This window comes from Telopea speciosissima, chromosome 8 (genome assembly GCF_018873765.1).
Source record: "Telopea speciosissima isolate NSW1024214 ecotype Mountain lineage chromosome 8, Tspe_v1, whole genome shotgun sequence".
Taxonomy (NCBI): Eukaryota; Viridiplantae; Streptophyta; class Magnoliopsida; order Proteales; family Proteaceae; genus Telopea; species Telopea speciosissima.
The window spans coordinates 5769710-5794738 of NC_057923.1; the positions used below are offsets into that span (position 1 = coordinate 5769710).

General features: G+C 36.9%; 1 protein-coding gene across 1 annotated transcript; it reads left to right on the forward strand.

The window, feature by feature from the left end:
- Window positions 1-3304: 3304 nt before the first annotated feature.
- Window positions 3305-25029, forward strand: LOC122671950 (probable thimet oligopeptidase). Its single transcript, XM_043869444.1, has 20 exons — window positions 3305-3557; window positions 4049-4170; window positions 5773-5936; window positions 7657-7747; window positions 9398-9577; window positions 10129-10209; window positions 11016-11096; window positions 14147-14239; window positions 14791-14871; window positions 14972-15134; window positions 15233-15353; window positions 15464-15536; window positions 16757-16864; window positions 20133-20230; window positions 20311-20356; window positions 21092-21188; window positions 23254-23327; window positions 23400-23504; window positions 23599-23679; window positions 24671-25029. Exons 1-20 carry the CDS (start codon window positions 3437-3439, stop codon window positions 24779-24781), a joined length of 2091 nt encoding a protein of 696 aa, XP_043725379.1. The 5' UTR covers window positions 3305-3436; the 3' UTR covers window positions 24782-25029.

The following is a 25029-nucleotide window of genomic DNA, read 5'->3' on the forward strand; positions in this document are numbered from 1 at the left end:
TGGTGTATCTGTACATGTGGATGGCCGCCTTTCGCGACACCACCTTGTGATCAATGGGATCAGACGATTGTAATTTTTCTGATCCATCAGCTTCCTGGAGAAGAATAACATTTTTGGATGTGATTCTGGAACATCAGTTGTTTGGTTCTTGATACGGAGGACTGAAAAGGTGGGGTTGGGATGTGTAATAGCCTTCCAACCAGTGCTTGTATGACTAAGTGCCAAGTTATGCTACATGGTGGATTGGCGGAGCTATACTTCGTGTTGATGACTTGTTAGGATAATGATTGTTTGCTTGAATTGATATACGTTCTCGATCATATGCAGGTCGCTTTGGATATTCTGCTGAAGCTTCACTAGTGGATTATTGGTATGTGAAAACATAACATGATTAGGTTGGTCTTTGATGATGTTAATTCATCCTACTAACCATGTCGGGGACTCTACACAGGGAAGTTCCTGAGATTGTATAACTCATGAATAATATTTACCCAACTGGATCTTGGCATGGCTCATATCCACCTGTGGACTGGAAGCTTGTTTGGGAATGCTGATGGCAAACACAGTATATGGGTGACTCAGGAAGGGCAAACCAGCGCATGGTCCACCTCCAGCAATGGATCGGTTGAATGATCAATGAAACTGGGTTAAATGCACAAATATAGTTGACAACTGCAGGTTCCGACATATCCGAATTCTTAATGTGGTTGGATGCAAATGTGAACAATGATTCGCATGTGGCCTTGCTGATAATTGCAGGAGTGAAGCTCTCAAATTATAGATCGTTCCTCCATGTTCAACTGGCAAAAGCGCCTAAAATGGGGCTTAAATGCATCCTGATCAGGGTGGGTTCCACCCTGATCACTCGCATGCCCGGTTTCCAAAACTCTTGGCCAAAAGAGGAGGCAAAGTGCTAGTGTTTGTGCCATAAGGAAAGGGATTTTCTTACTATATCATTCAAGGAGTCGTAATTTGTAACCCGATTTGTTTTTTTGTCCTCTAAGTATATACTCTTGAAAATTTGTCAATGACATAATAGCAAATTATTTTAAAAACTCTTTTTTACACCAATTTTTGGGAATAAGATTTACTTGTTCTAAATACACTTACAGAGGTTTGAAATGATTAGATGTTCCTACTTAATCTGAGAAGATACAACGTAAAACCCAATCCTTAATGTATGCAAATATCATCACATATTGTTGAATTGAGCTCTTCGCCTTCATACTCTATTCAGTCGTCGGTGGGGATCTCAAACCTCAAAACCATCACACATGCGAGTGAGAGCTATTAGAGTTTCACTCAAACATAATTTGGTATCTTTCAGATAAACTGGTCTGGGTCAAACACGCATGGATGGATGTACCGGTCTCAGGTACCACAGTTCACCTTAGCCCAATACCATAGTTTGGTTGAAATGCTTAAAATGTAAAATATGAACCTTACCATCTTTTCAGTTCAGAGGGTGAGTTTCGGTGCGATGGTAAGGTTGCTCCATTGTGATGTAGCAGTTATGGGTTTGAGTTGGAAAATAGTCTCTTTGTGAAGGGAGGCAGAGGGGGAGGGGGTGCTACGTACATTATGACTCTCTCTAGACTCGCAATGGCGGGTGCCTTGTGGGTATGCCTTTTTATCATCCTTTCAGTTCAATTTCAGATCTAAAACTTAGGTTCTCTTTTAAAAAAAAATATGAAAAACTTCTTTAATCCAGAGTTTGAAAAAGGTAGGATCATAGTGACTAACATGAGAATGGAGGGTTATTTCAGAAACTTCGTCCAATAAGGAAGATATATTTTTTGCATGGTGGATGAGTTCAGATCATGATGTCTAAAGGTGTCAAAATTAAAATCGAAACCAAAATCAAAATCGGCCATTTAATACCAAATCGAATTGAACTCAAACAAACGAGGTTCATTTTTTATTTTAAAATATGAATATTTTCTTTATTCGATTCAATTTTTGTTGTAGGCTTAAATTGTCGATTCAAACCAAATCAAATCAATCCTATTCTTTTTTAATCATTTAATGTTTTAATTAGTGTAGATAGACACAAGGAGGGGCTAGTGCACGTTGCTGCCAACTTGGCAACGTTCTTTCTTCCATATAATATATTTTTAAATGTTTTAATCAATATAGATAAAAATTATATTCCTTTTTAATGTTTGGAAAAAGGTTGATGGATTATGATTATAACAAACAAAGGGTATTCTGTTGATGAAGATGTAAGAAGTTTGTTCAAACATCTAAAATAGGGTCCAAAGCAATTGATGTGATTGAGTTAAACAAACGGTAGTCAGATAATAGGTGGATGGAGGGCATACTCTGGACAATTATAAACCATAATCTCGATTCTCGATGCGCTGTTATTGAGTTAAAGTTTCTTTGCCGCTCCCGAATACAAACCAGTAAACCAGATAGAAAACGAATAGTGAATCGAATAAAATTGAATCAAAACCGAACCATGCTAGTTTGGAAAAGAGTTTTCTATTCAGTTTCGATTTTTCCATGTTGTATCTTGGACTGAACCAAAACCAAACCCAAAGATCGAAACAAAAGCCATGGACAAAACCCTAGATGCTAAGAACATATCAATTTCGTTGTTGATCGAGACTGATCTTGATTTTGATTCTATGTTTTGAATCACTGTAGTATCACAACCATGGTTTGTAATCTTAGGATCATCTTACCAAAAAAAAATCCAAGGATCGGATTGAATAGGAATCGATTGAGGCTGCTTTCAAATATTGACTGATGCGAATCCATTGGTATGTTCCAAGGGAAAAAAACTTATAAAAATAGAGGCAAGAGATTGCTAATTAGGCGTGTAACCCTTGCATCAGCACGGGGGCCAATGAGAGCGTTCGAACAGGCATCAACTTCAATTAAGTACGGGGCTTTGCAATATTTATTTAAGAAATTACCCTATCGTGCATCTCAAAATGAAAAAGATAGAAAGAAAGAGCTCTCGCATGATAGGGCATTTTCCAATTTGAATCTTCTACTGCCGAGGAATCTGCTTGGCAGGACCGTGTTGCTGAGACACAACAAGGCGGGAAATGAACGTCTTACCCCTGCTTGAGCGCCTTGCATGAGTGGGGGTAAGGAAGTCATTTCCTGCCTTGTTGTGTCTCGGCAGCACCGGGCCGCTTGGCAGTAGCGCCTTAATTTGACGCTACTATGGTAAAATTTGGAAGTAGAGCTCTAAAATGGTAATATTAGGGTTAGAGTTACATTATTCAAATAAAAAATTATGACTTTGCAATTTGGATGGTCGTCTTCTGTATCGGCCTTTGACTGTTTGACACAAATTTCCCTCCCATTTGTGGTTTGGTAAGACTTCGGTCACAGAGAGCTCAGAGCTTAGAGCAGAGCCCTTAGCAGAGAGAGAGAGAGAGAGAGAGAGTAACAAACGGGGACGAAGATAGGAACCGTTTCGATGGCCAGAAAAAAGAGAGATAATAGAGTATTGGCTTTCACAGGCGTGGCTGCTCTCGTCGCTGTTGCTCTGAATATCCTTATCACAGCTATCAATTCCCAAAAGAAGAGAAAGAGTAAAGGTATATTCTTATTATTAATTCTGCTCTAATCCTTTTATTCCGTTTCATTTTCTACTTCTGTTTTTCCTGAAGTTCACTTTTCTTTTCCTCTTTCCATTGTTAATTCTGTGAAGGATAATTTTGTGCGACTGTTGAAATGAAAATTCTTTCCATAAACTGCACATAATCTACTCTTTCTCTATATTCTCCTTTGCTTATTTTGTTGTTTATAGTTTCCAATGCATTTCATTGCTTATATTCCCTGCGCCACCAATTCGAACGTTTTAATGTATTTGTCAGGGTTTCTGTTTTCCCCTTTTATTTTTATACTAAGATTTCAATTTATGAAAAAAAAAAGTGAATAGAACATCCTGACTCCATTTATGTATTCGATGCTCTTTATTCCGATTCAGATACTGTAATGGTTGTGTTAATGTATATTTGTAGCATTACTGCATTAGCCATTAAGGCTCGAATAGCATCTGACCCTTTTTTTGGTGGATATGGGGCAGAACTCCCGGGCTTGAATGCGGACGTAAATCTCTCTGCATCCGACATTCTCAAACTGACTGACCGCATCATTACAAAGTCAAAAGAGGTCCATGATGCAGTGGCTTCTGTTCCCCTTGATAAGGTATTATTGCATCTTCCTTCCTACAGGCAAATTTCATTTCAATCCTGTGGTGTTGTGATCTTAAAGCCTTTAATCGATGTAGCTCTACCCTCGCAAATAAACGTGTTTTTATGCCATGAAATCACATGGTGTGAGTTGTAACTGGCTAAAATGTAATTGTTGTGCAAACAATGTTCTGCTTTCAACGTTGCTTTTAAAATTTGGTGACTTCTGTTCCATGATTATATGTATGTTCCTGAGTGATATTTTGTTGCTGTTATGTGACATTTTTTAATACTCGTTAAGATAATTCACTGGTATGATTAGCACAATCATATTTTCTGTTCCCAGGAGCTTGGGCTTACTGAACATTATCCTCATTGATCTTATATGAATTTTGGTAGTATGTGCTCCTAGGGTCAAGAATTATTTGGTCGGTGCTACTGATTGTTAATGGGGTTTACATTATGGTAAAGAGTACTTGTTTCTCTCATTAGACTGGTAATCATCCAATGATATTTCAAACGACTGTCATATATGTCTGTAACGGGAATATAATGTTTTGACTCCTTGACCTCCTCAGGGAACTTTACTTTTCCCTGGCTTTCTGGTTTGGAGTTATTTGTATGTCTTCTTTCAATTGCCTAAATGATGCTTAAACATATTCCTCGGAGAAAACAAAAACTCAACTAAGCCCTCACTCATTTTGTTTCGGGGATGAAGAAGAGAGTCACCCCTCCCGATTCAAATCCTGGTTAAATGATGCTTAAACATGTTATATTGGTTTCTCTGTAATGTAGTCCTAGATTGGTAGGAGACCAACTAGGAGCTAGTACACAAGGATCTAATATGAACTGGTAGTCCGATTGGGGTAGAATATGATTGTAGGTCAGAATTAGGGTGTGAGGAAGATTCGATCAAAATTTTAGCAGGTTCTAACGGTTAGATTTGGCTAGGCAGGATTCTAGCGAAAATCACCTTGCATGTGATCTTCTAGAAGGGAAGAAGAATAGTTGCAGGTTTTAGGTTATGGGAAAATTAAAAACAGAAGGGGGAAAACTAGGGTTGGGGCTGTAGAGGATTAGAAGAAGAATGGAGGAGATGGGGATCACTTCGAACTTACTGTTGTTGCAGAAACTCTCTGGCAGCAGCTTGTTTGAGGATGAAACTTAAATAATAATTAAATAGTCACATGACCACTTAACCAAATAAAAAGAAATCTACTAACTAATCCCGTATGTAACCTTAGTACCCATCTTTTAGGCCCATAAAAGTGGCCTATTACATAGAAAACCCATGGGATCAAAGGGCCAACATGTATATTACCCAACCCTAGAGTTATTCCTAATAAAAGAAGCCCAGTTTGGTGATAAATCTGCATTACTCTGTATCTCTCATTATGTTTTAGTAGCTTACACATTTATGTGGTTTAGTTTTACGTTTTTTTTTTTTCCAATTGTTACAAGTTTTCTAATTCTACTAGCTCTGAAGTGTCTATCGTGACAAGATGATTTTCATCTGAAATGTTCTATTTTTTGTTTTTATTTAAATTTCATGATTTACCTACTTAAGACACCTTTTTTATTCATAAGTTGCTTCTGACCATCTTTATATCTTTTGCAGGTCACATACATGAATGCCATTTCACCTCTAGCAGAACTAGAAGCACAACAATTTCCACTTGTGCAATCATGCACATTCCAAAAGATGGTATCTGTTTCTGATGATGTACGTAAAGCCAGTGCTGAAGCTGAGAGGAGAATAGATGGCCATAGTCAGATGTGCAGGTGAAACCTGCTGGCTCAGATCTTTCTAGTTTTTTTCTGTTCTGTGCATGGTTCCCATCTTGGCTTTTCTAGTTTTTTCATCTGTGCATTCTCAAAACTAATGCAGGGATATGTTCAGACTGGAAAGATTGCACTGATTTTGTGTATTATGCATGTTATTGACAATTACATAGTTGGATTCTAAAAATACAGAAAGAGAGGTTCAAGAATCCCTCCTTGGAATATGTTAAAGCTGTCAAAACTAAAAGCATTTTAATTCTAGAATTTTTAGGAAAAAACACACGTATAGCTAATTTTTTCTGCAATTATTAATAATTTCGGATAAAATTTCCACCTCCATGAAGAGCTTATGTGCACCCACTAGATTTGCTCCATCTATAAGAAATTCCCACCACAAAAATCAACAAAATGGAATGGTTCACAACTGCAGATTTGTCAATGCATTCATTGGGATGGTAAAAATTAGTTCTTTTAGAGCTCCATTCATAATCTAAAAATGAAATGGGTGAAATTCATTTGATGTTGCTAAAGATATCTTTAGTGAACTGAGACTTGAAGGAGGTACCTGACTACCCGTCCAATGGTGGCTTCATCTTATGTGCATGTGAAGTGGCAGCTGAGCAGAGCATCTTATACATTTTATATGAGGACATGCTTATTGTATTGTCACTCTTCTTTTTACTAGACATATTTTTATTGGGGTTTGGAAGCAGTAGTTGTAGTTGAAGGAATATGTGGACTAGTAACAGAGGTAATAATTTTAGAGTTAAATGGTTTATCTTGTTAAAAGTGGAATAGTTTATAGTCGGATATAATTTCCTTTGCATATTTTGTCTCTAAAAGTGAAAGAGTTTATATGTGACGTAATGTTCTTTGTATTTTTTTTTGTGAGGCTGAAACACTTCCAATTATGTCTGCCACGATCATTTCTCTCCCACTATATACATATTTTTATAATGAATAAAGCCATACCTACCCTGGCTTCCCCTCAATAGCCAACCATCTCTCTCTTATTATGTATAGATATGTGTATTTGAATGAAATCAAAACTACCTTAACCACTCCTCAATACCTACCTGTTGGATTTTTATGTTGCATGTACTATTCCTCCATGAGCAAAATGACTGTAATGTCACCTGCAATCCATGCTCCTGCATCACCTCGCATATTCTTGGTGTTCTTAGTGTAACCATGGGTCCTTCGAAAGCATTTTAATTGTGACATCTATTTTGATTTGTGAATCAGTAGACACGATTTAGATGAAATGGAGCTCTGGTGAATCATATGGACATGTTTTCTTTCTCTTTGTGCTACTCTTTGTAGTGGGGAGCTTGATTTTCCTTATCCCTGTATATTCTTTTAACCTTTTCATTGCACAAGTCGTAGCTACTATAAGATCCCTTACTACCCTCCATGTTTTTTGCTATCCATGATTTAGATGAAATGCATCTCTCTTATATGTATAGATCCCTTATTACTTTTGGATGAACCCCTTGTTGTTTGTTCTCTCTGAAGAAATTTAGCGTAAGTTTTGAATTGACCAGTCCAGAAAACTACACTTTTGTTGTTGTTCTCACATATTTTTCTTAAGTGAATTAACATCTTGCATTCCAGTCCTCCCCCCCCCCCCCTTTTACCTTTGTCAAAGAATAGATACACTTATGATTCTTTTGTCTGTGTGGGTAAACTAATGTTCTATTATTTCATGCAAGGTGATCAGTCAACGTGAAGATGTGTACCGTGTTGTCAAGGCTTTTGCCGCGAAGGGAGAATGGATGAGCCATGAAGCTAAACGCTACATTCAGTGTTTGGTATGGAAATAATGCCATTTTTTCACTATATGATACAATATACTTGTTTTCTGATCTAGCTAGCATCTTTTCTAAATTTTAATTAGTTAAATCTAATATACGGGTGCCAATCTGCCATGATCTGTTGACCCCTCAATTTCCTACCATGCCATCTTAGTGACAAAATATACCCTTTTAATATATTAAAATTTCTCCCACATCTATAACTTATAACATTGTGTTCATAATTTATTTTTTCCTCCCTAATTGGAAACGGCGCTTGGAATATGCAAACAAGTTCCTCTTCAAAAGTGGATTTAATACCTTTACTCTATCTTTCTTTGATATTTCACAACTTGTGTTTATCTTCGATCACCATTTAGTTGGGATAAGGCTTTAGTTGAGTTGAGCTTCTCTAGTATTAATTAAGACAGTCAGCCATGCTGTATTACATCGTAATCTTAGGTTTAATTATACCTTCTCTTTTCTAGGTTTAATATATTTCCTGTATTTGATTGCTTACTTTTATTTTAGAACTAAATGATAATGGAAACAAATTTGGACAGTTCAGTGGTGCTCTCCCCTGAATCCTCCCTTTAGTGGCATCTTTGAGCTGATTTGGAAGACTATATGGTAGTCACTGTTTATTAAGATATTAGAGTATTATTCGTCATATTTTGCAGTCATTGTGCAACAGTAATGCTTGTCTAGCTTGCTTGGATTCTTGTTACTTTTTTCTTACTTGTCTTTGTCTAGTTCACAGAATCATCACTTAGTGGGTGTACAAACATAAATATATATGCTGTTTCTTATGTATTCTATTTTTCCCCTAATCTCAAAAGTTGGGATGTGGGTTTTGCTATTTTGCATTTTTCAAATTATTTTGTAAAGCTAATCACCTCCAAGTGGTCAATTCAGGGCTGCCTTAAAATACTATTGCTTGGATCCTGTTTCTTATACTGGTGGGAATAATTATGTTGTTGCAAAAGTCAAAACAGAAAAAAATAGCATCATATTGCCACCAGTTGTGATGGAAAGACCAGACTTAGGCTGACCCAATAGACTGGTCTGGGTTGGGCCTGAACTATGAGTTATGCATTGATATAGAATGTATATGGTGTGGCAATTGGTGGGCGTGACCATAGGATTTCTATAATCAGCCCTTGCCCAGCCTAAGCATGGTGGATGCCTGGTGAATTTAGGGCCAAGCTGGGTCCTTCCTGGCCCAATATTTGGTATCTGATTTCCTATTGACCTTTGAGGGGAGACTACAAGTTCCCTGGAACCAACATTGTTCTTGGCAGAAGAGCAGAATGGATCTTTATTTTCTCAATACAACAATTAGCGTCTTTCTTATGAACATTGTAGCTTATGTATTTGACTTCTTGTGAAGTTTTGTAAGGAGACTGGGGTGTTGTGGTTTAAAATGTATTTGTGCTATAAGGAGAAGCAAAAACTCTTTCTTATGAACATTGAAGCTTATGTATTTGATTTTTTGTGAAGTTTTGTAAGGAGACGGGGGTGTTGTGGACTTGTGGTTTACAATGTATTTGTGCTATAAGGAGAAGCAAAAACAGAGGATGCAATTGCCCATGTATCTATCAGTTCACATAGTGATTGTTTCATAATCAGTGACAGATTCACATACTAATTGTTCATAATCAGTGACAGATTAGAGATTTTGAGCGGAATGGATCGGATCTTACTTCAAGCAAGAGACAAGAAGTGCAACGGTTGAGAACCCAAATAGATGAGCTGAGTATGCAGTATATCCAAAATCTGAAAGATGACAATACTTTTCTTCTCTTCAGTGAGACAGAACTGTTTGGAGTGCCACCAGATTTTATTAAGGTTAAACAGACTCATTCTTCTCTTACGTTTCTTTACCAGTTGATGTCATACTTATACCTGCTCTTTCTTCCATTCTAACATCAAATTGTCTGGTGTCACTCTTAAGAAGAATGTGACAAGTGAAAAGGCACATCTTTACATATTGCACAGTCCTCACTTGTCCAGAGTTGAAATTTTCTTCCATGGTCAAGTTATTGAAATCTCGCCACCTATCTTGGAGTGTGTGCCAGTGAAAAAGCACATCTAGAAATTTTTGGTCATCATTCATTAATAGTTTTAAGTACCTGGGTTCATGATGGATGCATACTTGAGATGTTAATGGAAAATCCTGTTATTCTTATATTTTTTAATATGTTGCCTGGTTGATTTCATTGTGCACTTTTGATTTATTTACCATGAACTAGTAACTGCATTAGTCTGCATGTAGTGATTTGGCTCTTTATTTCTGCTAGTTTGTGTTAAGCCATTACTAGAATCTTGAATTTGATTTCCCTTCCTTTGAGGTGCTACAGTGGATTTCTGAGTAAAGTTTAAAATGTTTTTCTTCACAGAGTCTGGACAAAGCTGAAAATGGTAAATTAATGGTCATGCTGCAAAGTCACCATGTTGTTCCTTTACTAGAGTTCTGTAAGGTAATGTCTTCTGAGTTTACAGACTGGGATTGCTTTTAATTTGTTTTTCTTGATTTGGAATAACTGTATTTTACTTGGTAAAAAAAATTCATAAATGGCTTATTTATGTTTACAAGTCTTTTGTGGGTGATGCAATGATGCTACTGCCAGTGTTAGTTGTTCTATTCTGCAATCTATGATTACTTGGGCTGATTGTGTCTCAGCAAAATAGTTTCACACTAATAACCTGTTCACTAATTCTTTTGTTGTGAGGGTGTTCTACAATCCTCAAAGATCTTAGTGTGCATTTCAAAGGTAATTTTTATGGATCTGATTGGGCAATTCTAATGGGTGCTTGGTAAAACATGGAGAGATTCCTAGATGTGTGTACCTTATGGGCGGCAAGTTTCTGACCTGACCTGCTAATTCAAGGGCTATATGTTATTACTTTCAACCTGATAAATAAACCGGTTGAATTTTTCTCAGGCGTTTAGCTCTAACAGTCAGTAGTCCACCCCCTTTTTTTTTTTGCTAAGGAACCTGCTAATCCGAACACGCTGGATTTTGCTTGGGTGCTTAGCTCTAACTGTGACCAGTCAACACAGCTTTTCGCTAAGAAACCCTGCTAACCTGAACACACACTGATTCTGGGTTGTGCTTGTTTTCTCAGCTGACCATTAGACAGATTGGGTAATTCAAATTTCTGTTTCGTAACTGTTTTCTCTTTTTCCTAACCTATCATGTTGTCCATTTTTGTCAACTGAACCTTTGTGTTGCATAAGAGCATATATTTCTTGTGCTTTACAGTCCTTTTCAATTTTGTGAAGGTAGGAACCACCAGGAAGACAGTAGCAGTGGCATATGGGCGGAGATGTGGAGAAGCTAATCTTCCTATCTTGGAAAATCTGGTAATGTCATTAGAAAGCCAAAGACTTTGGAAGTTTTTATGATATTTGTCTAGACTCATAGTTGTCAAAGCGTTGGCGTTGCCTAGGCATGCAGGCGCCTTGGACACCTTGTTGGTGTCGCCTTGCGTCCAGGCCCCTTCCAAAGCCTTGGGTCGCCAAAGCCGTGACAACTATGTCTAGACATATTAAGAATTGATTATTTCATTAGTTCTGTGTTACTGTTATATTTATATGATTATTATGGATAGATAGATACACTTATGTGCTTATTCTGCTTGTAGTTTTATTCTGTTAAATAATTTACCATGCTTTTGTTGAGGTTTTGGTGTCTTGATTTCTGATGATGGACTGCTGTGTGGAGCCTCCGGGGGCCTGCTTTGGACTATCGCGATGTACGGAGGGGGTTCGGGGGGAAATTTTTTTAAGGACTATATGGGTATTTCGGTAAATTTCCTGTATAGGGTTTCGCTATAAATCTGTAGCGAGAGTTCTTTCTCTGTATTGCAAATCTGAGAGAGGTGTGAGGAACGAGCAACTGTAACCCTATTCTCCATTGATAGTGAAACAGATCTCATCTCACCGTGGACGTAGGCAACCTTGCTGAACCACGTAAATCTTTGTGCGCATTGTGTGATTGTGTTTGCGATTTCCATTCTTCTCCGCATCGTGTTAGGTTTTACAGCTTTAAATCCTAATTTTATAAAAGAAACTACTAATCATTGACATCATCATAGGGTGGATCCTAGTAATGAAGGTTGGGATAGGTCAGGAAAGTAGTGTCATTAAGCGGTCTTTCACCACTTCATTTCCCTTCAAAGCTGAAACCCATGTCCACACACACACACACACACTACTCTTGTGCACAGATACTCAGAAACAAGGTGATTGGAGTGCTTGGATCTGGAAGCTTTGACGAACCACACTGTAGTCTTTGAAAGTGAGTTTCCAAAAAGTATGCACCTTGAGCTTTGCCTGTTACTCAACTCTTGTGCAGAGACACAGTGGTGGAGGGATTGGAGCTGCTGCAATGGATGGGTCGCTCCTTGAAAGTTAACTTTCCCAATGGTTTCAGGCAACAGCCCAGACAAAAGATGTACTCCTTAGAAACTCCTATGGAAAAACAGATCCATCCAACAGCTTGCATTTTAACCTGACAGTCGAATCATGGTTGATGACCCTTAAGAAGCTAATGTTACATTTAAGCTCATTTGACAAGTTTAGAGAATTAAATAACTAGAATCCCACCAAACGTGCAACAAAAATGTATTTCTAGAGCCTCCAAAACTCCAAATTTTGATAACGCCTTTGGTCATAAAGCGGTTGCAACAAGATTAGACACTAATAAACAGTACCTACACGAGGATATAACGAAGAATAAGAAAGTAAGAAGAAGAAGTCGTCGAGAGAAGGAGAAGAGAAGAAAGAATCAAAGAATGTTGATCACGTTTTGACTAGGCTAGGGGAACCCTGAGCCATAAGCTTGTATTTATAAACCAAAATTATAGAAATTACAAGGACAAGAGGGATAAATTACAAGTATAGTCAAGAAGTATAAGAACTAAGACGAAAATATCCCCTGCACACTATTAAACACTTTAATGCTTCCTCTCAAGCTGGAGCATAAATATTACCCATGCCCAACTTGGAACACCCTTCAAGAAAAGCAAGGCGAAACGATGCCTTGGTAAACATATCACTCAACTGATTACCAAAACCAACAAAAAGAGTGGCAATATTTCTTCATAACAACACTTCTAACAAAATGGCAATCCACCTCAATGTGCTTGGTCCGATCGTGAAGCACAGGATTGCTGGCAATATAAATAGCTGCCTGGTTGTCACAAAACATGTCAACAAGTTTACCAAACTCTTAAAGAAGGGATTTTAACCACCACATTAACTCAGCTGCATATGAGCCATTGGTCTGTACTTTAGCTTCTGCACTAGATCGGCAATAGTGGTCTGTTTCTTACTCCTCCAAGTAACAAGGTTCCCACCCACAAAGGTACAATAGCTAGTCGTAGATCTTCTATCACTCTTAACACTAGCACAATCAGCATCTAAATACCCAACAAGATAGACATTTTTATTAGTTCTGTAGATAATACCATTCCCTGGAGCATTTTTAAGATAATGAAGAATCTGGCAAGCCGCTTCCCAGTGAGCCCATTTGGGCATCTCCATTAATTGACTGATAACAACAACAAAGGAAATATCTGGTCTGGTTACAGTGAGATAAATAAGTTTCCCAACCAATCCTCTGTACTGATGTTTACCTGCCAGTTCTTCACCATCATTATCCCCAAACTTTTGGTGTGAATCCATAGGTGTGCCAATAGGCTTTGAAGCCAACATTCCAGTCTCAGATAGAGTGTCCAACATGTACTTCCTCTGAGAAAGACTAATGCCTTTCTATTCCTCACAACCTCAATCCCCAAAAAAATACATGAGGACACCCAAATCTTTCTATCCTTTTTTAAAAATTGACTTTCAGTAAGGCTATACGCAAGTTCTAAGCATGGATGTGATCTTGTTATGTATCCAAACACCTTTCTTCTTTTGGCAGTCTCCTGATGTAATATTGTGCCTCTATTTCTTTGATTTCTTATAGTTGGAGCATACAGACTTTTGCTGTATTTTCTAACCTAAATCTTTTATTGCTGCGAAATGTCCCAGAATGATGCCAAATCAGCTATGTACTTGGGGTTGCTAATCTCTGGTTGCGAAATAGTAAATATCAGAAAAGTGTTTTTCTTACATAGATATGACTATAAATGTATCTATTATATGAAAAAATGTGTTACGCACTGGAAAATTTGGATATATATTAACTATTTTTAAACATAATAGAATAGCTGAGCTTATGCATAATATAGAATTGTGCGTCAACGGTTTTTTCCTTTCTAGCCATGTTCATACATGTTTAACAATATCTATCCTAGAAGATCATCTCTAGAACACGAGTTCCTTTGTTCATGGGTTATGGTGTTATATGCACAGATTGATGTATATTCAGATAGGATTAACACTGTTCTTCTGATTTTTTTCAGGTTCGTTTGCGCCATAAACTTGCTCGTTTGCTTGGGTATTCGAACTATGCAGACTATGCTGTTGAGCCTAGAATGGCAAAAACATCTGCCAAGGTCTGCAATTTCTTGTGGAATGTAAAGTTATATTCTCTACAATATTCTTGAGTTTAATCTGGATAATGTCTAGGGTTTTTAGCAAATAATAGTTTTTGAAAGAAAGAACTTTGTTTTGCTTGGGCTTTACATTATTTATTTTCTGGACTTTTACAGCAGACATCAATTTGGCATGTTATAATGCATGGTTATTTACATTGAACACATTGTTTTTCTGTTAAGTAATCAATAATGTATGCAGAAATTGTTCTGTTATGAAGAATTGCGATGCATTATGATATGAAAATTCACACAAATGAATCTTAGAGATTTAAATTCTTTGGAGTTCCATCATTCTTTCTTCTACTTCCAAATAATCATATCACAGGGTTGTTTGGTAGTCATTTCTTTTTTTGGACCTTTGTGCACTAATGGAAACTAAGAATAGTTGTGCATCTTATGCTATTACTTCGTACCCTAGTTCTGTGTTCTTCTTTGAGATCTTCCCTTTTGACTTCCTTCAAGTTCTCCATGAGGCTAATTATTTTGGTCCTTTTGATTATGATTTCCAGGTATTTGAGTTCTTAGAAGATATCTCTGTCAATTTAAATGACCTGGCTGCCAGAGAACTCACTACACTTAAAGATATTAAGGTGGGTTTTCACCAATTCACCTAGTCTTCGTCCTTCTATGCTACATTTTTTTTTCTTCAATTTGGGATATCTTAACGTTTTGAGCACGGTGGAGCTTCAGAAGAAAGAGGAAGGTGAATCTCCATTTGGAGTTGAAGATCTGTTATACTATGTGAAAAGGGTAGAATCGCAAAGATCTGATGTAGACTTTGGAGCTGTGAAGAAATACTTTCCCACCAGCGTGGTTCTTTCTGGGATTTTCAAAATATTCCAGGACCTATTTGGTAAAGTTATATGTTGAGGTTAATGCAACTCAATAATCTTCTTGAATTTATCATTATAATGGTATGAAAAACATAGGATCCTTTTTGTCACTGTGCAGGGCTAAGATTTGAGGAAATTGCAGATGCTGAGGTTTGGCATAATGATGTTCGTCTTTTCTCGGCTTTGGACTTCAGCTCTAGTGAACTACTTGGTTACTTTTACCTTGATATATATTCCAGGTTCACTTTTCTACTTCAATCAGAAACATTTAGTCTGATGTCTGCACTTTTGTTAGTAAAATCAGTTATATGGGATAACCTAGAATGGTTTAATCTTTATTGTGAAACAGGGAAGGAAAATATGGTCACACCTGTGTCATATCTCTTCAAAATGGTTCCTTGTCATACAATGGTACACGGCAGGTGACTATCTCATAAAGTGGCTTTCAGGTTTCTTGAAACTTAGGATTTTGGAAATTCTTTGGACTTGGTTGCTGTGTGACTATATCTTGCTTTTCAGTGGAACTTATGCAACTTTGATATTTCGTTGATCATTAAATTTTCTGGGTTAATTTTTACTGTAGACTGTATATCCTGCTATTTGCTCATGCCTGTGGGTGCCAATGCGTTAATGTATTTATGGGTTAATGTTATGCTGCATAGTGCATATTGCTAGGTTCTCATGAGGGGTATAATCAGCTAGTATTTGGATTCATGGGCCAGTTAGTTGGACCTTAGTCTTCCCAAACTGAAAACTGTTTAATCTGTAATTTGGGTTTCCCATGTCAAAGTTTGCCAAGATCCTTGAGTTTGGTTAATGTTGAGTAAGAGAGACTCTCAAATCTGCAAGAGAAATAGGAACGCAAGAGAGAGAAGAGAGATTGCGAGAGATGGAGAGAAAGGGAGATTCATGATTTTAGGTCAATTAGACCACCACACCTCCTATTTAGACAGTTCATATAGAGAAGCCCCCAATACATGCAAAAGTACCAAACTGCCCCTAGTACACATTACAAAAAATTCGGTCCGGGGGCTCCCACCCCCCAACCCCCGGCTGGGGATTGCTAATAACACCAACAGTTGCAAGTTTATTTAAGTACTTTTGAACATGAGTTCGAATGATATTCTAGCATGTTATGCTTTTGTCACAGGTGTGAAAATATATTTGAACTTTGAGCATATAAGATGTGCATGTTTTTTACAGAGCCAAGACCCAGTGATCTCTCTCTCTATTCCAAACAGAAAAATACTGAATCAATCAAGTCAATGCACTATTACTTAAAAGAATATATTTTCTCCCTTGTGTTTCATTTTCATAGCTATGATATTGTTTGAGAAGATGAAAGAATCTCATGCTTTTTCTTCTCCTAGATTTCCACCCTTTTGCATCTTAAATTTTCTTTTTCTTGTTCTTTTCTGGATCCATATTTTTCTTCCCTATGTTCATGGCAACATTTTATTTCTATATTTTCAGTTGAGAAATATCAGCCTTTGCATCCATCATATGGGTTTACATATATATAATTGTAGAATTGAACTCAACTAAGCCTTATCACAATGACTTGGAGTTATTACTTATTATGTTAGACCATTGTAGATAATTAATTCTCTTTTGTGTATTTCCTCCATTTATCCATGCGTAGATTCCAGTGGCATTGCTAATTTCTCAATTTCGAAAAGAAGTGGATGGTAATCTTGGGTTGTTGCGGTTCTCAGAAGTGGTTAATCTCTTCCATGAGTTCTGCCATGTGGTAGGTTGATCTTTATCTTACTCAATGTTGCTTTGAAACCTTTTCATTTTTAATATATATACATATATATAAAGCATAGTTGTCAAGGCGACCCAAGGCAGTGGAGGGGGCGCCTAGGTGCTTAGGTGACAAGGCGCCGCCCTCCTAGGCACCGGCTATGCGACAAAGTATTATCTTTCCCCCTCTTTTCTAACATCATTTAGTATGCTCCAACATATACTTTATATGTTAAATTATTAAAAGAAATAAGTGAATAACAAGTTAACCACCAAAAGCATAGATCGTAATGGTATGGTATAACCTCATTCATTTCCAAGGATAACCAAAATCATAAATAATCATAGTAAAAGAAAAAAAAAAGAGGGAGTAGAACTAATTAAACTGGCTTGGTCAATCAATATATGCTAACTACTATTTGAATTCAATTTCCAGCACTCTCAACTTGATTATATTATGAGTTTTATAACAGCAAGTATAACCAGTGAGAAATTGTACTAGCACAAGGTGCACTAGGCGATGCCCAGGGTCCAAGGCGCCTGTATGAGTTAACCAAAGGCGGGCGACCGCCCAGCCCCTAAAAAACCACTCCGACGCCTTGACGCAGCGCCTAGGCGACACCTTGACAACTGTTTCTATTTCTGAAAAAAAAACCACCCTTTGCTTGTGTCCTTTTTTGTTTCGTTTTTAAGTTCGAATCCAGTTCACTGTTCTAAAATATGTTGCATTGGCTTTATCTGAGCATTTTCAATTATTGTTGCAAATCTCAAGTATTCCATGCATCTTTTTTTTCTTCAGTTGATTTGAATGTTTTCCTTTTCTGTATGAGGATTTTAGAATTAATGTCTGGCTGTTAGTGAAAAAAAATGCTAAATGTGAGGACCGTCTCCAGTCCAGATCTCCTGGACCCCTGTGAAAGGACTTGCCAGGTTACAGCCCTTTAGTTTCACTTAAAACAATTATTATCAGTTTGGATGCAAGTTGGAGTTCCCTGACACAGTGAGGCCAGGTTACAGCCCTTTAGTTTCACTTGAAACAATTATTATCAGTTTGGATGCAAGTTGGAGTTCCCTGACACAGTGAGGCTCATAGAAGCCAATGATGATTTAATTTTGAAGCATAGCTGCGATGCTATTGGTTTGAATTTTTGCGTTATTCTTTATTTTGGTTATCATTACACTTCTTTTTTATTCTCCACTCTAGGCGCAAACACTATGGGAACATGAAAGTCATTGCCACTTGCTCAATAGGTAGGTATAGCACCATAGTGAGAAGATGTGCTTGTGTTTCTAATCCTCTGACCTGGGACCAAAGCCATGCCTGTGGAGGCTGTGGGCTTTCATCAAGTTGTTAGGACACCTATTAAAATTTGGAATTTGGGTTTGATAAGTATGATTTCCTTTTATGTGCATCTGTTCTGATGGAAATTACGTAATGTTTCAAATTTTATCTTTCTTGAAGGCTGTATTGATTTGCTGTAACTACTGAGATTTGGTTGTCAAGAATCATTTCTTAACACTGGAATTAAGATTACCAGCTACTGTAGAGGGAATCTAACGGTGTAGATTATCAGAACTCAACCAAGGTTGAAGAAGAAAATAGCAGAAACAGCTGCTGCAATTGATTATATGGAGAGAGAAAAATAATCAGAATATGTGTATTTAGTCCAGCAGATCGATACAATGTGATATAGCCTTCTTTCTTAAGTAATAATGATCCATAATACCCTTAGACAACCTTACTATGGACATAACAGGATTTTAATAAAAAAACAAAAAAAAACAAAACTGAACTCAAAAAAAAGAAAAATTCCAAAACAGAGTTATCAAACAGGTTTCCTTCAAGAGCAGTACTTTTTCATGTTTGATCCAATCAGGCTGAAACTGTGGGCCACAGAAGGCCCCCTCTGAGAGACACCAACTCTGGAAGCTCAAGGGTTCGAGGGTCTTTCATCTAGTGCTTGATCAGCTATTCAAATTCTTCTCAGCCATCCCTCACTATCCAGGGCCATATATTCCACTGGAAAATAGAATTCCTTATATCTTTCCTCTCCATTCTGATTGGTGTCCTTCTAGCTTTCCATTTTACTTTTATAGGCTTCAACTTTCTCCATAATTCCTCATGGCTGTAGGTTTCTTTTCATTGCACATGATTGAGCCATCTTCCTTATTTTCATGACAGAGAGATCTAGAGCCCTAGGCATGCTAATTGCTATATAATAAAGCAAGAAGCCCTACATGGGATTTGGGGACCAATTTTGATCACCCTCCAAAAAAAGGTCATCTGCCCACTTGACAGCCTATTGTTATTGCCTTAATGGGTTTGTAACCTGACATAAGAGCACTTATAAGGGCTAGCTTTGAGCTTTGATTCAGTTTTTTTTGTTGTTGGGGGGGGGTATTTTGATTTATGCATTCATGTTAGATTTGTGTAGATGGTTGGAATGAACTGTTTTAGAGAATTTATTGTAATTTCTAAATATTGAACATTCAATGTGGAACTCATGTCACCGACACTTATGGGAAATGGATGTAGTGGACAATCTCCTAAAGTCTGGACATCTATTGACGCTAAACAAAATATATCTGGTACCTCATAACAACACTAGAACAGGGTTTCTAGTTCTTATACTACTATTGCTTTGCACTATGAAAAAAAAAGAAAAGAGAGAGGCTACAGAGATCATTTTTATACTCTATTCTGCTTGCATGGGTCATATTGCTGGGGATTGTTTTCTAAATCATCATGTGAAGTTCCAGAGAAGTGAAATCTGTATAGATTTTGGTTGTATCTGGTCTTATAGGAGGGCTTGGTCCACTACAAGTTGAGTTCAGGATACCTGATATTGCTGGTCTAACTGATTTTTCAATTTAATATGACATTTCAGTTAAATCTACCCTTTGGTTTTTGGTACTAGAGATTCGTAAGCAAGATGATACCCCACAACTTTTTTTTCTTCCCTTTGATGTTATTCACTTATTCTAGGTTATGCATCAAACTGGTCATTCTAGTGGAATCCAGCTGATTAAATTGGCAAAGCAAGGGTTTTTTCCCCTTCAAATAATTTTTTCATTTTCACTCTTATTTCTTGTTACAACCGCATATCCCAAAAGCTCTAGCTGTTAGGAAGGGCACACAACAATGTATATCAATATTTCTGACTACCATGATGTAATCCTCTGTTAGATATTTTTTTAAAGCAGGTGTAATTCGAAGGCAATGTATATGCCTTTCTTTCAATATGATTCTTTTGTTGGCAATGGCTTTTCAGGTTCATCATATCTGCAATCGTGCGTCATTTGCAAGATTCTCTGGGCTTCGTGTTGATCCTGACTTTGTGGAGATTCCTGCTCAATTAATTGAAAATTGGTATGCAATTGATCACAGTATCCGTTATTTTGAATGTAAAAGGAGACGTGATCTTGCTAAGATACTTCAATGTGCATTAGGTGTTATGAAGGCATCGCTCTCAAATTGATATCAGGATTTCATAAGGTGACATGTAGTTGGCTAATTTAGATTCTTTTAGTTACTTTTTCCTACTTTTATCTTTTGTTCACTTTAAAATTTTTGCTGTGAAATATTTTTTCTGTCTGACAATGACACTAACATTGCATCCGTCTTCAGTATTGCTACAAGGTGGGAGATGTGTTGGCTTATGAAACTCGGAAACAGTGTCATGTCTGTGCAGTTTACTTTGTACTATGAACTAGGTGTTAAAAAATAAAATAATTACAACAAAATCTGGTGTGCAAGAAAATTTGTGAATTGTATGAAAGTAGTTTTAGGGGAAAAAGTACTGGTATTTGATCAATTTTATCCAAATGAAACACTATAAGGCTTCTGATATGACCAAATTTCAAGTGAGGCACCTTGTTAAATTATTGGTTATATATAACCTCTACTGAAGCAGAGTACTTACATTATTTAATCCAAGTGCACTTAGATTTGGCCTTCGAAAATTATTTTAAGCTGGGTAATCAATCTCTCCCCAAAATATTATGCTATCTCCTCATCAGTCATCATGAACCATGAAATACTAATTAAGCCCAATGTCAAAGTGATGAGGGTTGGACTTGGACATCAGTTATAATGCCCTCTGAATTTGAGAAAGATGATTTTTGCTTCTTTTAAATTGCACAATTCTAGCTGCTCCTCAAATATTGATATTATAATCAGATGATATTTCCAGATGTAGTTTGCTAAACTAACAAAGATTATAATTTACAGGATATTACAAATCCCATCACAGATGAAATTTGTGGGGCGCTGAAAAGAAAGCAGGACTCTTTTTCTGCACTTAAATTGAAGCAAGAAATCCTCCTTTGTAAGTCATCATATCATGCCTTCATTGTCACAGAACTGAAAAATTAATGATTTGCGCCAGTGAGGAATCAAAAGCATAGTTGTCATGGCGTCTAGGCAACCCAAGTTGTTGGAGGGGGTCCAGACGCAAAGTGACTCCAACATGGTGACCAAGGCACCTGGACCCCTAGGTCGCCTGGACGATGCCTTGACAACTATGATTAAAGGTGATGCTTATGGGTAGGATTGGAAGGTCTCTAGTGTAATCTGTAGAGTTTTATTTGTTATGAGACTTTGCCCAAAATATTTCAAATTTCTTTTGCACTGCTTGCTTTGATGATGTGTGTTGTTATTGGCTTAGCAATTACTTGCACCCATTTGACTTTGATTGATGGTTAAATTTGGAGTCTAGGTTATTTGGCGTATTAGGAATTTAGGACTTCTATTTGTTGTCACACAAAATGGTGGTCTCTGGAAGGCACCACATTTTTGTGTCTGCTGGCAAGTGGCAAGAAACAACATTAGCAATGATCTTGGTTCTTTGATATCTCTATGGGTTTTTGATCTTCAATTCTTAGAGAATCTGTAAACATCTCTTTGTGACAGCCTCGTTCGCTGTGTTGTTTCGTTACAATATGCTACATTATATTGCTAAAATAAAACCAATTATATATAAAAGACATGAAAAGTGTATCTACTTTAGACTTTAGTAAAAACAATCAATAATGTAGTTTGTGCAATCCATTTAAAATGTATTGTTGTATTAACATTACAAAAGTAGTTTTTCTACTTGTAACTGACTGGGGTGGGGTATTCAATTCGCTTTTGCAAATTGTTCCATCTGCGTTTAATGAAGATGGATTTGCAGTGAAAGAGGTGCATAGCAAGGAATTTATTGTGAAGGTCTCAGATAAGGTAGTGATAGAATGTGAAATCTTTCTTAGATACTGCTTACTTGGAGATTTGTTGGATCCAAACTGAGTGATGCTGCTGGTCAAGAGTGGTTCAGGGGAGGTTGATTTCCGACACAGGTTCCTAGAATGCTAGGGAGTTGCCTCTATCTTATTGTTCTTTTGTTATCTTTCTCTTTCTGCACCCTTTTTTTTTTGGGGGGGGGGGGGGAACAGGAGCAATTTTAATTTTTAGGGAAACATCCCAATGTGTAGCAGTGTAGGGCATAACCTTGTGCATATCCCACTATCACAGGGTCTCGGGGTGGTTCTAAACCTTTGGCATTTCTTGCATAAATACTCATACCCTTCTGATGGAGCTTTCATGCTGGCAGCCCGAGCATTTTACCATTGCACCATTCAAACCTCCTAGAATAATATGATAAAGGGACTGGGTGATGAGCTCAGTAGTTGGGATAAGGCTTTAGTGTGAGTTGTTAAGTATACTGTAAACTAATTTATTCTATGTTTGACAGGATGTGTCGATTTATAATTTTGTAGAGTTACATTGGAGGTCCAGTAAACTTATATTTCAGTTTAAAACAGCATTAGCAATGGAAGAGGTAACTTGCTATTTTCCTTGCGGATGCCAGAATCCATATGCATCATGTTGCAAATGATTTCCAATGAAAGGGACAGTTTCTTCATAAAGTTTAATGATTCCCACTCTCTTTCTTGCTTCCCCACTTTAATATTTCTTTTGTTTAGGTGTAAACTTCCGTTTATGTCTCTGGCTTGCAGCTTTGGTATAGATGTTAATTGGAGCTCTAATTTTTTGCTAGAAACTATAGTTCAGGATATAGCTTTGTGAAAGCATCTACATGAGAAAAAAATATGCATTTAGGACAGAGATATGCCTCCAAACCTGTCTTCCTTTCTTTTCAAAATTTAGCCCTCAGTAGGGTCCAAAACAAGGAAGGAATTATTTTGTGTGAGTACACACCAATGGATGCTGAATCATTTCACATATTCTTTTTTCTTTGTTGGGGGGGGGGGGGGGAGAGAGAGAGAGTTACTATTTTATATGTATTATTGAGATGATGTATATGATTATTATGTGATCAGACTTGAAACATAAATTTGGTGCAGCTTGCACTTTTAATGTAGCTCAGAAGTTTATTTACGTGAATTCTTCAGGCTTTTTTGATCAGATTATACATACAACTGAGAATGTTGACACAGTGGAGCTTCTCAAGCATCTCCATCAGAAGGTTAGAATGCTGTAGTCATTCATTTTTAGTTTGAAGTAACCTCACTCCTCACATAAAAGAACTATCTTCCAGGTGATGCTAGGATTGCCAATGTTAGAGGGTGTAAATCCGGCTTCATGTTTTCCACGCATTGCTGTAGGCTATGAAGCTGCTTGCTACAGTCGCATTTGGAGTGAGGTTTGTATCACTTAGTTGGCTTCATCTAAGCTTTGGTTTTGTGTACATGCTTTCTGATATATGTAATATTGCAATGGATGCTTTATTTTTACAGGTTTTTGCTGCTGATATTTTTGTCTCTAAATTTCAAGATGGTCTTTTGAACCAGTATGTTGGCCTGCAGTTCAGGAATAAGGTATAAATTTTGTGGGATCCGTTGATTTGTCTCTTTGGCTTACTTATCAGTACCCTTTTATTTTAATACTGCTATATAACCAACTGGGAAACTTGGTTTTGATTATTCTGTCACTACATCAGATTAATGGTGTGCTAATTGTTCTCCATTACCTCCTTAATATTTTCTGCATCAGATAACAGTCATATTAAAATTTAAGGTCCATTAAAATATCCATTGCACTACTAGCTTTTGGAAGGTTATATAAATATATATATATATATATATATATATATATATATGTATATATATTTCAAATTCTAGTGTAAACTACAAGATAAGATCTAGAGGTTTGTATACAGAATAAAATATTTTAGGAGGGATACCAACTGCTATAATGGTATTAAATTCTGTTATGTTGGCAAAAACCATAGAAATTTTATATTTGTGACCCTTCTTTTTTTTTTTTTTTTTTTTCTCTCTAAGGTTAAACAAATGCAACCATTTTGTGTTTAGATGAAAGTGTTAATAGATTATGTATGGTTTAACTTAATGGCAAACCTAATAGGTAATAGAAAGATTTCATGGTTTGTGCTTTAACTGAAGACATGGCTCTGGATAGGCTAGAATGGCAGAACAATATTCTTGACCTCAAATATTTTATGGCCAAAACTTAGATAATGATAAGCTCGTGCTCTGGAATCACCAAAACCTGGTGGGAAACAGGTAAAAATTGGAGAAAATAGGGGAAGTTATTGAGAGATCTTAAGTATTTTGCACTAGAACTTTAGGAAATGGCAATGCAATTGTAAATAAACATCTAGGAGCGATTATGTGTAAAACACCTAAACAGTATCAAGAAAATCACCTTGTAAAACACCTACACAGTATCACAAGGGTATTTTCTTCTGATCAATTTCTTATTTATGAGAAATTATGGATTGAAATCACCTTGTAAGGTTATTCAGTCCTCTGAATACCAAAGATGAGTAAACAATATTATATTTCGCAGGTATTGGCTCCAGGAGGAGCAAAGGATCCCACTGAAATTCTTTCTGACTTTCTGGGAAGAGAACCGTCAATTCAAGCATATATCAAGAACAAAACCAGAAATAGTTTGTGATACAATAGTATGGATGCTTTCCTTGCCCAACTTGCAACTCGGTTGCTGTGAGAAATTTCCAATGTTTGCTAGCATTACAGTTTTCTTACTTAAAACGAGTCCTGCTACAATGAGTGTGCATCGCTCATTCTTGTATTTATCATTGAATTCAGCAATGAGGGCAAAATCTTCTAGAAGTTCTTTTGAAGCTACAGCTCAATCCAAAAAGCTTACAAATCTAATCTTCCAGTTGGTATGATTGGATTTCC

Excerpts from the sequence above, each read along its gene's own strand:
- LOC122671950 (XM_043869444.1), top strand. The coding sequence starts at position 3,437 with ATGGCCAGAAAAAAGAGAGATAATAGAGTATTGGCTTTCACAGGCGTG. Across the intron at positions 10,210-11,015 it reads CTTTACTAGAGTTCTGTAAG|GTAGGAACCACCAGGAAGAC; the intron begins GTAATGTCTTCT and ends AATTTTGTGAAG. Across the intron at positions 20,357-21,091 it reads TGATATCAGGATTTCATAAG|GATATTACAAATCCCATCAC; the intron begins GTGACATGTAGT and ends TATAATTTACAG.